Consider the following 18,838-nt stretch of genomic DNA (forward strand, 5'->3'; position numbering starts at 1 on the left):
GCCACTGATTTTATGGACCAACCTTATCCATGTAAATATAATAGGAACATATAGTATAACCTGCTGATGCTCATATGACAATTAAGAGCTTCTGTATTTCCTTTCATAAAAAAACCCCTCTTTATTGTAAAGGATGCACATCATTTGCAAATGATGAAACTCACTTAAACTTTGCCTGGTTTGCCCAGGAACAAAACAGCCCTGAACTGCTCATAGCACATTTAGGCTAGAATTGAGAAGAAGGTTCTACCACTTGGAAGGATGATGTCCTAGAACTGCCTTCCAAGAGGAGCCAACAAGGTAGCCAAATTTAAGATGGAGTATGAATGCAATTGTCTGTGCTGGCTGCCTGAGATAGCTGGATGCTATACTCAGTGACCCATGTGGATCAGTCCTATGCTTCTAAGAGCTGATAAATTAAAACTACAAATTTAAATGAATTCATTAGTACATTTAAATCAATACTTTTGAAAGCAGAGTCTGCTAATTAACTGGCTAAATTACATCATGCATTAAAGAAAGGTAGGATGGAATGTTAATAGGTCAGGTCCAGGCATTGATTAGAATGTGACAGGCATGGGATAAGGACACAGTGATAGGAGCCTGTCCTGAAAAGGTCACATTATCAATCACAGTCAGTGCATGCATATAAACATGCCAGGAATGGAAAGGAGGATAAGGTTCTTGGTTTAGGCTTGAATTTTTTTTAGGTGTGCAGGTGTTTTCTGATGAAAGTTTTACAGGACTGGGGTCTTTTTTGTCAGCTGAATTAAGGGAAGTAGTTTCTAGGAGTGATCTGAAAGAGACAAGAGTGGACTCTTCCTTCAGTAGGCTCTATAAAGTCATCCTAGGGATGGGCACAGACAGAAGTGGTAATTTTCACCAGATCTGGCTATGAAACCAGTCTATAGCCATGACCACACACAAGTGCATGGCTGCAGACAGCTTCAAAAATGGTTGATTGGGTGAAAATCTGACCCATCATTCATGAAGGGTCAGATGAAGATGTTTCAAAAGACAGCATCTTCTGTAACTTGTGTCTGTGTTGCCTCTCAGCCTTGAGCTCTTTTCAGAATGGGAAGATGGAAAGGAAGCAGAAAGAGTTTGATTTGGGGTTTTTTCAGCCCCCTCTGGAGGGTGGGGTGGGTTTGCAGCAGGCCAGTAGGGGGCGCTCCTGCACTGAGGCACCCACTTCACTGCACCCCCAACAAAAACCAGGCTTTGGATGACTCCCCAACTTCTGGTCAACTCCCTTCCTGGAGCACACCTGCAAGCCTAGGGTACCTCTGCCCCCATCCGGACTCAGGCCTTTATCTGAGCCCTGTGCCACTCAGGATACACAGGATCTGTCGATCCACTCCTTGGGATTGTGGAGTGCATCTATTAGCCTGAAGTATAGAAAGTAGCCTTCCTTAGTCAGCTGAGCAAAGGGATCAAAAGGCTTGCCCAATCCCTCTCCCAGCAAGCACCACTGAGCTTGTTATAGTGGACAACTTTATTGGTAGGCTTGGGGAAGGGTACAGGTCAATAAGTGTCAAAGAATAACCCAGAGCAAACAGTACAGCTTGGTAGCCTTTTGTTATGCTATACTTCTAGGTAAGTTTCAGGTAAGTTACTCAAGTGTCTCCAGAGGCTGATTGAGCTTCCTCTGGAGGCAGGCAGTGCATTGTGTGTTCTTGAGATTCAGGGTGCCTCTTCCCTCCTTCCCACAAGATGAAGGGACCCTTAAATGACCTTTCCTTCAAGACCCAATCAAAGGCAGGTGTTGTTTGATGCTGACCAACCAATTAAAAAAACCCATTATGGTTACCTAAGGGTGTGACATGGCACAAGTCCCTGCCCCCAGGTCACAAGGTCAAAGCTCGGAACAATAGAGAGCTAGATCCACCCCCCTCTTACCTGGGCTAAGGGACAGTAGGCAGCAATTTGGTTGCCGAACATCCAGTTGACAGACAATTGGGCAGAGAAAGAGAAGGGGGACAGGCAACCCACAGTGAGGAGGAAGGAGGCTGTAATGGGATTCTTTTGCAGCCTGTATTGGAGCCCACTGAGACAGGGGCCCCAAGTCACCCACCCTACCCTTCAGTGCTGGTTGGGGAACCCTTAGAATGAGCTCCCCCTGCTCCCTTTCCCTCCCTGCCATTCTGAAACAGGGATAGGCTGGGAGGGAGGGGGTACTGTTGCCAGGGAAACTAGCTGCCAGCTACAGACAGCAGCTAGGATTTCCCTCCCCCCTAGAACCAACAGCGAACGTCTGTTTGGTCCAGGGGACTGTTGTAACTTGGAGCTCTTCCTGCAAAGTGTTCTCAGTTATAGCAGAGGGCTGCACTTCTTTCCGCACCCAAAAAGGAGCATGGCACTGAGATGTCTGTGAGAGAAAACGATGCAAAATTTATCAAGCGGGTATTGTTGGTGAAACAACCAGCCTGAACAAGCATACAAAGTGAGAGTAGCCTGAAGATATAGGCTGAGTCTGAGGCTGTCTAATGGAGGGCCTTGGAAGCTAAGACAAGAAGTCTGAATTTCATGGGCAGAACAGAGGGACTTCACTAAAGTGGCAGGATACAGTGCATGTACAGTGGTCATCAGTACAAATCTGCATTAGAAAAAATCTGAGAAGGAAAGATTTCTTCGGGTGATGTCTTTCATTAGACTAACTCGTGTCCCAAAAAAGGACATTATTCAGGGAACATCTGCGAGGCATGGTGCACGTTAAGGGAAGGTAGGAATGTATAAAGAGTCCTTAAGGCTGAAGCTCGTCACTGCAAGGTGTTCATGAGCATAGACCCGACTCTGGGAAACCCTGGGGTAGCCTCCTCTTTGGAACCCAAAGAAACATCAAGATGTGGCAGAAGAGTGAAGGGGAGTCTATTTCCAGCAGGAAGGGCAAACATAAAGAGACTCCAGATTGCCCACAGGTGCCTCTAAAGGTCACTAAGGATGGCACTCTATTACACCTTGCCTCTCACATACTCTGGGGGGCACCCAGAATTGGTTGGATGGTATCTTTTATATGCAAATATCAGCTGAAGATGTACCTGGGTAGAAAAGGTAGCTATGGGCTAAGCCCTTTACCAGACCCTGGGATTTCGTAAAACATTAGAAAAATATTCCAAGACCATCTGTTATAAACAATGCAACTATTGCCTCTGTTTGATTTTTGCAAGGATGTAAGTCTAGCAAAAGCAGTACCAAAAGTGCTAACCTGGTTTCTTTCTGGATCATAGTTAGGGCAATTTATCTTTACAGAATCCCAGAGATGTAACAGACAGATTGTAACAGTTTGTGCGCACTTGCAATGGGCATCTTCCCCTTTTGTTTAAAAATAGCTAAAAATATGTTTGTCCATGCCGTTAGCTGAGCACATAGTTGCACAACAACTATCCTTACTTACTTCACTCCTAGAAACTACTTCCCTTAATTCAGCTGACAGAAGAGACCCCAGTCCTGTAAAACTTTCATCTACTACCTGAACTTTTCCACGTTTTGAATATATATTATTAAATGGTCTTCAAACACATGATTATATGCTGTGATTTCTCACAAAACTCTGCCCCTCATGTGGTCTGGTCTAAAGCTCATTGAAGGAATTGGGAGACTTGCTATTGACTTGAATGGAACTTTTTTAGGGAATGATGTGAAATGCTGAACAAATTAGTTTGAACAAGCATGACCTGTTAAAATAAATGCAGTTTGTGTTTTTTGTGTGTGTGTGTAACAACAATAATTGACTTGTGACCTGGAGTAAATAAATAGTTCTAAAGAGAATATTAATAATTTGTTCTTCATGTCCACATCGGGTAGGACAAGAAGTAATGGGCTTCATCTCTGGCAAAGTAGATTTAGCTTAGATCTTAAAGGGTGCATTGGGCTTTTTCTAATGTGCATTACATTTAGTGCTACTGGGCATTTATGCACACACTATTTTTCCAGCTACATGCCGGAGATCCGCCACTTCAGAGCAGACAGACTTTATTAATCAAGTCTGTTCCGCATGTGAGCTGAGGCAAACTGCACTGCCCTATGTGCAGTTGTATAAGCAGCAAAATGCATGTCAGCGTGCAGAAAATGGCAGTGGTATGCTTTTGAACTGAGGCACCTCCGAGGTGTTTTAGTTCAAAAGTGCACCACTGCCATTTTCTTAGCATTGATGCACATTTCACCACTTCTACAACTATATGTGTCACAGGACCGGGCATTTTTCAAAGCTCCTGACACTGTGACACATGCATGCGTAAAAATGCCCTCTCATATGAGGTACTAAAGAAATGTGCGTTAGGCTGCCTTAGCGCACAGTAAGGAATTCCCATGGTTTTAAAGTGACACTTAATGCACAGTAGCCTATTTTATTGTGCATTAGTGTAATTGTATGGTTTTTATGTGATGCCTTAATGCATAGTAAAATAGGCTACTCTGCACTAAAGTGCATGTATAGATATGTCCAGGGAGAACTTTTTGGGTATACTGGCTGTGAAGTCCTTGAACAGGCTAACTAGATCAGACATTAGAAAAAAACTCAAAAAGAGGTTTTTTCAGGGATTTTTATCCTTAACAAAATTAAATTCAATAGAGTTAATGTACTATGTATATGTGTTACACATGCTTATACAGAGCATACTGAAATAAATACTGAAAATAAATCCCTTTTAAGGTTAAACATCTATTTCAGTTTTATGAATTTGGAGGGCATTCAACCATGGCCAAACCAAGACAAAGCTTTAAGTCAGAATTGAGGGTCCCCCAAAAAATGAAAATAAAATGTTGCCACTTAGAAGGGATTTCATTTTTGACATATTGTTTTGTCTAAATTTAAATTCTGGTGATTTGGGGAAGGTTCCAGTTTTGCTAAAAGCTTTAAAGAAAAGAGGATAAAATAAGCATACAAATGAATGCAGTACAGGAATGGAGGAGAGGACATCCTAATAAAGATCGGTAACATAAAATTTCAACACCTGCTGGTACGTGGTTATTCTTATACCTTGTCACATTTAAGCTCTTGCTCAGCTAAGTAACAACTTACTTTTAACGCTTACACACAGTCATTCCTCTTCGATAGTGCTTAGCAAGACATATATTGCATACCTTGACTGTCTACCAATAGCAGTGCACTATGGCCTCATAAAAACACTTTACAATGTTTATGAATCAGATTTGTTTTTCCGCAAATAGAATGAACTAAGCAACATTTCGGCTTTCTTCAATTAATTCCAGAGTGACTCTGAATGTGAAGAATCAAAACAGAATAACAGATTTCCAGATGCCTTTGGAGCATTTCAAAACAAACACGAACAAAACAAAAAGGAAACAATGAATGATACAAGAACAGGATGAGAATTCATGATGCCTGGAAGGAAAGAATGGGGAAAAAAAGACAAATGTATTACTGAGCAATGTTACTGACAGCTGTACTCACTCGTAGGAAGCTATCCAAGGAGCCATTCTCCATGTACTCAGTAACAATCATAACTGGCTTACCTGAAAATACATTAAAAGAAATGCACCACTCTCAGAAACAGAAGAAGTTATTTGTATCTGTTTTAGAAACTCGTTTCTAAATAATGTCCTCCTCCCACCAAGCACAGATTATTTTAAATAAAAAATGAAAAACAAAACTAAAGAAAGATTCATGAGGCAAGAACAACAGTATTAAGGTATAAATACAACTCCACTGAAGACAGGGGTAATGCACCCAGTTTTATTAGCTTTGTGACTGTGAACAAGTTGAGTATTAAGAAAGGCAGGTGAAGTACCAATGTTTCCAGTTTGCACTGTCACTACACCACACTGTCCCCCAATCATGAAGAGCTCACAGTAAGGACCTTGACACAGGTTATATTTAAGATGCAATTAACAGGTTAAGCATGCCTTAAATAATAACCCAGCCACACATTCAAGTCAATTTAAGGCATGATAATACAGTGAAAGAGACATGAGTTTCATGATGCTGGGCTTCCCCTACACTGGCAGGTAGGGCATGTCTGGGATCTGGTCCTTGATCCTAAAATTGTGCATCCTGCCAGTCACATGTAGTGGTTGGGATTGTGGATTAGATCCCATCATGCCTTAGAATGAATGTTTGTTGGTGTTCAAATAGTAAGTGCTAAAAAGAACTTACATAGAAAAGTACTATAGAAATGCCCTTATCCACTGTGTATTTAAATACGCAGATACCTTTACCTACCATTGGCTATGAAATCTTATAGGCTATGACCAGACAAGTGTGGCTGTATGGTATGTGGCGTGGCAGACATGTCAGTGGTGCCACATACTGCATGCTCTGTTGTTCTCTGTGCTGCAAGGGAGCAGTGTGGAGGGTTTTTTTTGACCCCTGGATATCCAGGGGGCGGTCAAAAAAAGACAGAAAAAAGAAGTGGAGCAGAGCACATGGCAGCAGCATGTGCCACCCAAAGCTGGATCCTGGCCATCTGTAGCTACACTCCACTGCCAGTCAGGCGCCATGTAGCAGGATCACCACTGCTACAGCTCCAGGAGGCCTCCAGGACCCCAGGTAAGGCTGCCGGAGCCATCACGGGGACCACAAGGTGTGCCACCGCTAGTTGTCCCCAGGAAACCAAACATCCAGGCATGTCTGGACTCAGCCGTCATGACAGGAATGGCTAGCAGATAATTCCCCCTCCCCACCCACAGTGCATGGGAACTCTGTGGTAGTCTACAGCTTATTGTGCCAGGCATCCGATGCCCCCGTGCAGGAGGAGAGGGCAAAGTGTGTTAGGGACAGAACAGATTGGAACAATGTGGAGTTCCACAACAAGCAGTTCTCTCCATTGCTGTAACTTAGAAATACTTCTCCTAACTGGGCTGCTGAAGATCAGATCATCACAAGCTACACTTTAACATACTTCCTGCTATATTAAGGGCAGCTTGGATGTGGATAAGCATTTAACCTTAGATTTCGGGTTTGTGATGGAGCAGAGGGACAGCCCCATACTCATTTTCTTATGTTCTCTTCTAGAGAAATACTTTCAAAATTCCTCTGTTCAGCTCTGACCTGAATTACAATTTGAACATCTGAAAAGCAACTAACTAAATATCCTTGGAAGTAGTTTGTAGAAATGCAGTAGGTACTGCAATCACAGCTTAGTGAAACCATTCATTTTGCCCTGTGACTTCTGCAGCACAACCAGGGATGTATGTGGCATTTCACATATGAGAGAGAAAGATATAAAAATAAAAGTTATTACAGTGAAGTTTTTAGAAAAGGCCATTTGCTCTCTCAATTTCTTACTATCATGCAGGTTTTATTATTTTGCAGTCCATTTTCCAAATCTTGTTTTTGGTAGGGAAAGTGAGTGAGACTGGGGGGATAGTTAGGGACATACACTGTTACTGTAACTGTAATGCCACGTAATACAGGGAGACATGGGTGTACAAACACATGACAAGAGTCTTGAGAGTCACCCACAATAACATTGCAGCTTCTAAGGGTAAGGAATTGCCCCAGCTCTTTAAGAATTATGTTGCATAATTAGCTGCATAAGAACAACAAAGAGACATTTAAATCAATGGTACCAATTAGAACCTATTGTGAATTTGTCATCCCTCTCTCTCTGTCTTTCTCTGTTTTACTTCTTAACAGCAATGGTTTCCACAAAATGGACACTTACAAAAAGAACATTTATATTTTACAAAAGCTTTTTTAAGTCTGTTTGGAAAATTGAATTAACATACTTTAGTTTGTCTAAATGAATTGAAACATTTTATTTTGTGTCAGATTAACACCAGTCTATCCACTTCAGTCATCGCTGGAGCTGTAAACCTGCATTTCTGTTGTGCCCAGGAATCTCTGCCTGAAATAGCATTACCCAGAGAAGTGGTGGAATCCCCATCCTTGGAAATTTTAAGAACTGGTTAGTCAAACACTTGTTTAGGATGGTTTAGACAGGCAAGATACCGTCTTGAGCAGGGGGGTTGACTAAATGACCTCATGAGGTCCCTTCCAGCAATATTCTTCTATGATTCTCTTATGCATGATGCACTCGAGTCTCTCCTGGTAGATATGCTTTGATGTCTCATGGGAAATGTAGTCTGCCTGCCTATATCAGTGACTAGAGTTGACAAAAATCAGCCCGTTCTTAACTTTGACCCTGTACTGAATTGTTCTACTGGATGTGGACTGCTTAAGAGACTCAAGAACACTGGACCTCCCACAACCCTCCCATAATTGGTTACAAGCATGGTACTGGGTAATCTACAATAAGAGAGAACACACACTTAAAACCAACAGTTATTTTTGGTAATACTAAGAGCAAAGTGATACTCAGAACCTATTGGAATACTGAAAAGCTCACCTCAAATTATCAATCTGAACAACAGGGTAGCATCATAACTAGGCTACCTGAAAAGGCTGCATGATAAATTATATTCTTATGATTCTGAAGGACTGTATCACTTTCAAATGCCTAGTTACTGTAAAAAAAAAAAAAAAAAAAAAATCAGATAATTTCATGATGGATCAGAAATCTGAGATTAGTTAGGGCAAGATGGAAAACCTTTCAAATTATTATAAAATAACATCTCCCTGTCTTATTTGTCTTCCCATAAACTGAGTGCCTCTAGCGAAGGTTTTCACTCGCATCTAGTTGAAAATGTTTCTGTAATCAGAAACACATGCTGCAAAGTAATGCCGTGTACTTCTAAAGGAACATTCTGCATTCATTTATCAAAATGTAGCCATTTATACATGATAACAACTTGTGTCAACAGTGTTGCTGAAATTTATTATACTAACAGGCTACAAATTGCTGTAAATTATTAGTAAACTAAGCAGAACATGTGTGCTGGCTATTAAGACTACTGCTTATAGGACACCCATGAGACTAGTGTACAAGGAAAGTTCAGAATAGAAACAAATATGAAGCAGGGGAATAATTCAGTATTAGAACAAAGGACGGAGGTCTTATTTAGCTAACACACCTCATCACCTCTCCTGTGTATTGCATGGCACACTGCCCCATACTAGTTTGAGTGCCTCTAATAGCCAATCATCTCCTCTAGTTAGGTTGGCCATTGCAGATTGCTAGAAATTGATTCAAAACATTTGATCAGTATAAAAAGTCAGTGCATTGCTAGGGAGGAGCCAACTGTCAAAAATCATATGGTTAATGATGAAAAGTCACATTGCCTATTTACCTTGCATTTTATATATCGGGAATGATCCTGTAAACTCTCTTCCAAACCAGACACTCCTCTGACTGTTGTGTATGTTCCCATTTATTGCCAAATAAGTCCCTAGTATATTTAAATCTAGGCTATTAATCATTAATAATGACTGCTACTAATCATTAATGGTTATAACTAACCATTAATAACTGCTATTAATATTATATGTTGCTTAAAGTATACCACTCCAGGCAACGCCATTAACAAAAACACCTTGGCTGCTTACTCTTCCACTATCTAAATGGGTACTTATTAACGAAAACCAACAATATTCAAGCTTTATCCAGCCCACACACAAACGCACACACTTGAATACAACCCATTTGCTAGTGAGATGCTGTCTCACTTGGCAAAATAGACCGAAAGAATTTTATAGGATTTCCAGAACGTGACAATGCATGGAGGGTTGAAAGGAAAGATGCCATTATTTTCTCAATTTATATCTGAACTATTGACTATATTTAAAGAGGACCCCTGCATTCTCTAGTTTTCTGCTGATTTGAATATAGAAGATTAAAATCTTGCCTTCTCTTACTTAAATGTAAGCCTCTATATGACAGACCTTTCATATGCAAAACTTACTACTGAAATTATTCATAGCCTATCATGAATAATATAACGCAAGACTCGAACTTCCTAAAAGTCACCTGCATAAGAACAGAGTAAGAACTGGCTATTCTGCAGTGCACACTCAGAGGCAGTGATGCGCAAAATTGTGTGTGCAGAAATTATTTTCAGAAATGCCACAGAAATATCAAGTGCAAATGAATGTAAGGAATTTCTTCTCAATTCTCAAACTATCACTGGAGCCTCAAGCACTTCCGAGAATTCAGAATGTACAATGTGCCTCATTAAATGTAAGAATGAGATAACTGAGATTTATATAGGCAGATTTGGCAGCCTTTTCATTTGTATTTGGATTGTCAGATAGAAAAATCAAATAAATAGTTTGTTATCTAAGGAAATAAAGTATGTGCTCATGGAATGGTCCCAGAGAAAATATTTCTATTATAGCTGTGTCTATTAGATGTAATTTATGAGATTCTCTAAAGTTTTACACTAGCTATTTTTGTTCGTGCCTTTTGTTTGTCTTTATTTCATAGACTGTTGCAATCAGATGCGAACCTCTGAAGTTACCTTTATACATTGCATAAAACTTCACATGCAGGCAATTAAAGAAATACTAAAATATATTCACAATCCTTGCATCCATTTAACATGGAAGAGAACCCATCTGTATCCAAGCTATTCCTTGAAGAGGCAGAAAGTTGTCATTTCTAGTGGTTTGTTTTACTGACAGTCTTGCAGAGTTACATAGGGATTTTTAACCGACAGAATTCCAGAGATGAAATTTCACTTCCTTCCTATAGGTTTTTCAGAGTATTCCTTACAGGATACTATTGGTCTTCTCCCTATCAATTACTACAGGAATTTGATTTTGCTTTTTAGCACGTTACAATGTAATTCTAAGTTAGAAAATTTAACTGGAGTCTCTGTATTTATGTTTACCAACCTAAAAATGAAACCACTATTTTGTATTCTGTTGTAGGCTTTAAGGACGCTAAGATTTGACTCCAGAGGCCCCACCTCAAATCAGCAAGTGATATTTGTTAAAAAAATGGAGAGCCAACAACGCAGTGAAGTGGAGTTGAGGGGAGCAGCAGAACGGAAGCAGCCATATGGTATCGCAGGGCTAGAGGAGCTCAGCTACTACTGGGCCAGCATGACAGCATGCAGCCTGCTGGTATCCTCAGGAGTTTGCCACCTGTAATCCGTAAATCTTTTAGAAGGTGGGGGAGCATTTTTTAACAGACACCCCCATAAGCTGCACAATATCTCTTGTAGGAAGAAAGGGGATCCTTTCTTATATATAACAGCAAATATCACACTGATTGAATGCTAGCTATTTGTGTTTGTTTCACGACCAATGCCCCATTCACAATAGTGCGCATTTTGCTTGATTAGGAAACACAGAACTGCTTTCTTGAAATGAGATGCCTTTCTAATGCATGGCTCAACTGTGGACGCTGACCCAGTTTTGGTAAACAGTATTGTTTTCAGCAGGAATCATCAATGTAGTCCGACAGGTAAGTCTAATAAATCAGAAATGCTAATGAAATATGCTCTAAAACATATTACACTTTTAGCCTGTAAATTTGAAAGTATTCCTATTGCTTGGGAATAAAAGTAAGAGCCAAGGTAGTAAATTCACCTTTAGTAAAAATGTACACGAACATAGAGGCCTTAGTATAAGTGCCTCCACCTTGTATAAATCCTCAATTATACAAAGATGGGAACTGTATTGTTGCTGTAAAATGTGTAACTTAAAAAATGGAAACTCTGGGTAACTTTATATAAAGATGGGCTTACAAGGCCAGATTCCACGTTTTTTCTGATTTGAACAAGAAAGCACTGACTAAGGGTGAAGTTGTGAAGATATATGTTATATTTAGACCATGTTAAATCTGTTGAATGTTAAGCGGTGTTAATGTTAGAACATTCTGTGAGCAGCCACAGAATTAAGGGTTACTACTATTTTTTGCCTGCACAACTCTGACTTGCCACTAGAAGGCTGGTGAACAACGGCAGGGCTTGGAGCCAGGATACCTGAGCTCTATTCCTGCTGTGAAGTGCAATGTGCAACTTCACCCTAAGTGTTTGACCACAGTAAAACAAAAAATAACTGAAGCCTGTTACCATAAAGAATGGCACTCAACAATCGTGGTGCCCTCAGTTAACTGGGTGTGTGTGTGGGGGGGGGAAGATCTTCAGGGTCAACCTTCTTCAATGCCACATATCCAATCAAATTGTATATGCATTTTGTTAGTTACTGTACATGTGTGATTGCAAAACTGGGGAGGATTGGAAGGGAATAATAGACATAAGTTGTTTGAGGAACTGAACAATTAACAAGAACTCAGAGATCCTGGGGTCCAACCTAAACACATAATTTTGGGGGGGTTTGCATTTCCATAGATATGAATGCTAGTTAATCTTATTTTTAGCTTCCCAATAAAGCAGTTCTCTTGAGAAGAAATAGGCATGCTCTCTCTTTCTTCTAGGGCCCTGCCGGTAAGATAGGGCGTGGCTTAATTTGGGTACCCAAAAAATTGGGGCATTTAAAACCACTTTTAGATATTGTATATCTTGCACTTCAAACTATTAATACCAATAACTGAATTCCTAAAAAATTATTTGTCAAATCTGTGCTAATAAAAATGGCTAATGATTTAGCTTGAAAGTGGCATATTGCTTCTATCCCATTAGAAACCTTAGGACACCAAAGTCCATGACTCTAAACAGATTATCAGCAAGAGTCTGTTGGCTGCTTTGTTAGCAATTAGCTCTGGAGTACTAAATTGGTTAGTACAATCTGTCATTTTATGGCTGAGTTTTAAGTTGTAAATATTCTCATGAAATGTTCTATTTTTCTCTTTTTCTTTCCCCCCCTTTCTTTCAAGGTAGGCATTTTATTCCCTCTTATTTTGTAGATCCCTTTGCACATTTTTTTTCAGCTAACCGCTCTTCTTAACCTCACTTGCAACAGATCCCCAGCAGTGCTGGTCACTGACTTCACAGCAACTCCTAGATCAGTGAAAGCTCACTTTGTATCATTCATCTGAACTTGTCTTTTCCTCTTTTGAGAAAAAAAAAATCAAGGGGCACATTTCCCCCTTGTTAGATTTTCAGGGAGGTGCCATTCATCTTTTATTGGGACATACTCATAGAAGAACACTGATGGATTTTCAGAAGATACCTTGAAATAAGGTTGTTTCCTTTAAAATTTTACTCTGCCACTCCACATGAGATGCATTCTAAGGTCTTACTTTTGGTGACAACTCCTTCTAGCCGAATGATGTTGGGATGATCAAACTGTCCCATGATGCTTGCCTCTCCCAAGAAGTCTCTTCTCTGCTTTTCAGTGTATCCAACTTTCAAAGTTTTGATTGCTACAGAAATTTCCTTCTTAGAAGGAAGTTTTAGACGCCCACTGCACACTTCTCCGAATTCACCTGGTAAAGTAAAACAGAGGCAAAATATGAATTCTAGTTATTTCTTTAGGACTTTAAGGGGGAAGTCTTGCCAATAGCCAAGTCACTAACGTAATACATCCTTTGCTCAAGTTACAAAATGGAGGGTCAGTGACATTTGTTTTAAGCATGAGACCTTCAGACAGTTATTTAACTTCAATATGCCTGTTTTATATACTTTATCTGCATCACAGGTCCTGATGCCTCATTGAAGGAGTACATGTTGAGATCACCTGAGAGTTCAAGTTAGGTCTAAACGGATGTGGTGTGGGACAGGAGCAACAGGACCAATTGATTTGATGCAGTTACATCAGAGTAGTGAGGCATTCCCATGAACCGTGTCCTGACCTACCACTCAGTAGAACAGAACAAAATTAAGTGGCTTAGTTATTTCAATGTAAGTAGTGAAAAACTATTACAAGAGTTTGGATGTAGATGCCAGAGACAGTCTGCTGGAAAAAAAAAAAAAGACTAACCTTTAGTAACATTGCTCCACTATAGCTCAATTTTGCAAACGTGTGTGATGACTATTATGTGTGAAGATATTTTTAATACTATTTTATGCAGTTTCCTTTGTTCTTTGTTGGATACACATTGGCAAGACAGGACCCATGTAAAATACATACAAAAAATTATTTTATGTTCCATGTAGGCAAATCAAAATCTATAGATAAGTTGCTAGAATGTACTTTCTAGATGCCTTAACACTGCACTTACATACAATTTGGATTTGCTTTTTTCCAAATAAATTGTCTTAGAGTATTATTCCCTGTATTTTAGATATAGAGAAGCTATGACTTTATACTAAACAATCTCTAAACAATTGTATCAGGTTAGGTTTAATGCCTTTAAAAAAAATCAGCTAGGGCAGCTGTTCTTGACTCCCAGTAATTTAAATTTGACACATTCCAAGAGGCAAAATAACCCCTCCCCCAAATGGAAAATGACTTGCATATGCACAATCCACATATGAGGCATATAAATAACCACTTCATTATAGCCTATATATCATGATACTTCCCCCCGTGTGGTTTACTTAAATGACATAGAAAACATTTTGTTTTGAACAGACAAGAATGGAATTGTAAGCTAATGTTTTTTCCCCATAAGGCAGCAATGTCTAGACCTATTTTAATGCCCATTTTCTATTGATAAGCACTGAGTCAGCCCCTTTTCCTCAAAATTGTTTATGTTTAAATGTAAATAGCTCCTTATATGTCATATTTAGTCAGATGTTCTGTTGTAGAAAAGTTTGACTGGGAAAGGAAGAGCTACAAATCTGAATTTGAACTGATTAATTTTTATGTGAATCAAGAATTTTACTGAAGTTTTTGAGTTATACATTATATTAAGAATGAGTATACTGTTTATACATTAGCTTTTTACCACTTAATTGGTGCATCTACACATGCATTTACTGCAGCCCAAATTTACTTTGGTGTAAGCTACTCTGGAGTAAGCGTGTTTGGGCAGGCATTTATACATGTGGGGATTAGGGAGCCAATTTGTACCAAGTTCCCTGCAACCCTGCAATGGGCCCCTGCTGCCATTGTGGGGAGCTCCAGACTCCCCCTGGGTGCCAGCCCCGGGGCTAGCAGGGAGCACCAAGCCAGAAGATAACTGTCTCCTAGCTCTGGGGAGCTGCCTGCTACTGGAGTGGGGACAATGTCCCCCTCCTCCAGCAACAGGGAGCTCCTGGCCCTGGCAGCTGGGGGGAGGGAGCTGGGACCTACCCCACCCCTACAGCTTTTTCCAAGCTCCATGCCTCAAATCACCCAATCAGGGCACAGGGCTGCAAACTTTGCTTGACCAGGACAGCTTCTGGCCAGCCCTGAGCTGCATAGGGAAGTCTGCACATGCAGCCCAGAGGTGGCTGGAGACTGCCCAGAACAGGAGTTTCCAGCCACCTCCAGGCTGCACGTGCTGCCTTGCACAGCCTGGGGCTGGCTGAGAACTGTCCTGGTCAGGGGCAAGTCCCAGCCAGTTCCAGACTGGGTGGGGAACTTTTCTCATGCAGGGAAGTCCCAGCCCCTGCTCCACAATCACAACTGGAATTACAATCATGGAGTTGGAGATGGGGAGTTTATTCCCAACCTCAACTCCGAAATCACCAGCAGGGATGTCTCAGTGCTGGCTGCTCCATGGCCACAGGGCTCAGGCTGGGAGATAAGGGTCTCTCAGCATCCCATTCCCCGACTGCGATGGTAGAGTGGGGCCTGGGGGATAAGGATCTCCCAGCCCCAATTCCCCTATCGTGATCTGGGTGCAGGGGGGTTGGAACTCCTTGCTGCCAGGGCAGGGGGACATAGTCTCTGCCCAGGCTCCTGTGGCAGAGGCCGCCCAGGCAGCAGGCAGCTCCTGGGGGCAGGGAGCTATCTCCTGCCCCCTAGTGGATGGCTGACCAGGTCAGATTTTGCTCCTGGTCAGGCATTTATATGAGCACTATAGCACCACTATGAATCCCAAATAGATTTTCAACTTGTATTTGCAGCTAGCAAATTTACTTGGGATTAGGGAGGTTGATTGTGAAGCAAGCATGTGCACATATAGATGCACATACTTGCTTCACAGTAAACTATGCTAATGTGAAGTTAAGTATCTCATGTAGACGTTCCCAATATGTCAATCCCAAATGCAGTAGGATTATTTAGGCCAACAAAGGCATTTTAAGTCATTTGCCCACAGAGATTCATTTTGACATTGATGAGCTCATTATCTGTGCTAAGCAGTGTTTGCAGAAACTGAAAATGAGTGTATAGTACAAGAATCAAACATTTTGAGTAGACAACCTTTTATGTAGTATGCTTGTTTGAGTGGATTCAGTGCTCAGAGAAGCACTGGACTGAAAGCCCTCATTGCTAAAGTTTTGCCTGTTTACCTATTAGTAAGTCTCCCCACTCTTTTGAAAGTACCAGCTAACGGGCACAAGATAAAAATCATTCTCCACAGTCTAGGAGATGGAGAAAAATGGTGTCAAGACAGATTGGTTTTAGTTTTTAAATATAAACTCATCTTAGAAATTAACATACATTGCCTATTTCTCTGAAGCAGTCGCATGAACCTGTATAATATAGTAACAGCTTTTTGTCACCACTACCCTAAGTTGAAATTCAACCAACGATCTATAGTTGAAAGTCTTCATATCCCATAACCAATCTCCAAGCTACCCAGTACCCAGGTAGGATTTGCTAGTCTGCTAATACAAATACCTATCAAAATTTAATGGAATGAAGTATTACTCAAAATATCTGCACATCCGCTGCAGTAAAGTATTAGAATAGTACATGTTATATTGTACTGACATTTTCTAAAATTAAATGTTTTTACAGAGTACAAAGCCACTCACTGGATGAGAAAATATATATTTTAATGATTTCTGAGGACTGTGGGCAGCACAGTTCTATTCCAGGCTCCATATATATCATTAAAACTCCTAATAAAAAAAAAATCCCCTACCAGCTAAAACTGCCAGTATTCTTTGTTAAGGGCAAACAGTGATACAGTTCATATGTTAGCAACCATTCAATACTGTTATGACATCCTTTGAGAGGAAGGCCAAAAGCACAACTTTAAAACAGGAAAAAATTGGAAATGTATCTTGTGCTGTAGCCTCATATTTGCTTTTCTATATTTTTAACAGCCTGAAAAACTATTAACAAGCAAGTCTTTTATAACTATTATTTGGTCACTGCCAACCAGACTTATATTTATGATTTCAGCAAGCTGAGTACAGAGGCAATCAATCCTTCATCTCTGACCAGAGTCAGGAATGAGCTGTTTATTTGATATTTGTTTGATTTTTGTGAAAGAAAAAAGTTATGCTTCATGTCCTTCGACTCTCTGTACCAGTTAACAGCAATTGTGCAATTTAGATGCAAGATGAACCAAGACGATTTATAAGAACATTATAGTCTTCCTTCAGACCCAGCATGTAAAGCCTGTTGACCTAATTTTCAGAACTGTGGAAAACTCATGAACATTACTGAAAACAATGAGTATTGTAAGCTCTCCTGAAAATTACATCACATAGTAGCAACACTCCTCTGTGGACTGTGACTATTAAGTGAGTTTACTTAAGTAAGAGATTTTTTTCCAGCTTTCAGGTAGATAGTAAACAGAAGTGACAATTTTTGTCAAACCTGACCTCTGAAAGTTCTCTATAGCTGTGACCGAACATGGCCGCAGAGCACTTTAAAAGGGCCTAAACCAACAAAAATCTGAACCTTCACTGCATGAGGGTTCAGATGAAGATGTTCTAAAATAGAGTGCCTTCATTAATGTCTGTCTGTACACACCAGGAGCAGGGCTGGGCTGAGTACACCATCAGCCAGTGCCCGCCTGAGAAGTGCCAATGGCACTTCCCAATTTTGCCAGCAGCACATCTGGTTTTGCTGCTGGCGCTTCCGGGGTTGGCGATTGGCTGCTTGGAGTCCCCATCCCCCCTCTCCCAGTCGATGAATCAGGAGGCACCGGTCACTCATTCTGAAGACAGCATTGTGGCTGGGAGGAGGAGGGATAGGCAAAGCTAGAAGAGAGTGGTTGCAGACTCGCAGCTGCTCCAAATTGCATCTGAATCCCTCAACCCCTGGGATCCAACAGGAAATGTCTGTTGGGTTTGGGGGATCATTGTAATTCATAGCGCTTCCTGCAAAGTGCTACAAGTTACAGTGGGAAGCTGCACTTCTGTCTGTGCCTAGTGTCATGCTTTCCAAGTAGCTGAGTACCACAAATTAATCCTTGAAGAAACTGTAATATGGTGGTTGGGGTACTCCAAATTCATTAACATTTGGTCTCTTCACATACAGTACAGACAGACTCTCAAAGATCCTGGGCTAGTCCATATCTATGCTAGCAGACAGTTAAACTACACCTTTTTTGTATGAGCCATTGCTCTTCATCCACTTTAGCTGAGCTCACATGAGGGAAAAGTGATTGGATTTCAGCAGGAAATTAGGTCTGTCAACAGAAGGGCTTTGCATACTTTTAGATATGTGACGGTTTTTAAGAGAGAGTGCTGCTGGTTGTCTCTGACATCCAGTAGGTATTGTTTGCTGCTGAAATGACACGCACAGAGGTGGTGTTGCCTTGGCTTCAAACTGATATGCCCATTTGGATAATCTAAACAGACATTATTGGAAGGGCTCTATAGGATATTAATCTTTTCAGGGGATCCAAAATGTTTCATTAAATTGGTTGTTTGCTCCATCACTCAATTACATTTTGTCAGTTTAGACCACAGAGCTTCATAGCAGACAAATCCGTGAAAGTGACTACTTCCTTGATTTGATTTTAAATCTAAATTTCATGGAATCCACTCCTCCACCACAGATGGAGAGTCAGCAAAGTTAAAAGTTTCATGAGCTTTGTGAGCCTCATCAATCTCATGGACATACACTGCAAACCTTACAGAAAACATAGTGTCCAGTCTATTAAAACTAAATACGTTTTGATTGATAGGACAAATGTTAAATGGGCTTTGATTAATTTGGACATTTTTCTATAAGGCTGTCCAAACTTTAAAAGAAAAAAGTGAACACTTAAGGCATAGTTCAGCAAGGGCTTCAATCCATTTCTATTCAAGAAAACACTCCCCATGTGCTTAAACAACCATTAAAACCAATAAGATT

At 40.6% G+C, this 18,838-nt stretch overlaps 1 protein-coding gene across 2 annotated transcripts in view; it reads right to left on the minus strand.

The window, feature by feature from the left end:
- The window catches only part of EPHA3 (EPH receptor A3), a 367,059-nt gene that overhangs the window by 64,911 nt on the left and 283,310 nt on the right, over window positions 1–18,838 (minus strand). For both annotated transcript variants that reach the window (XM_019528572.1, XM_019528571.1), the window contains exons 11-12: window positions 13,008–13,193; window positions 5,414–5,475 (exon numbers count right to left, since the gene is read on the minus strand). In XM_019528572.1, the coding sequence (XP_019384117.1) occupies window positions 5,414–5,475; window positions 13,008–13,193 (248 nt within the window). The remainder of the gene's footprint in view (window positions 1–5,413; window positions 5,476–13,007; window positions 13,194–18,838) is intronic.

The sequence above is a fragment of the Crocodylus porosus genome, unplaced genomic scaffold (assembly GCF_001723895.1).
Source record: "Crocodylus porosus isolate Cpor-Errol unplaced genomic scaffold, CroPor_comp1, whole genome shotgun sequence".
NCBI lineage: Eukaryota > Metazoa > Chordata > Crocodylia > Crocodylidae > Crocodylus > Crocodylus porosus.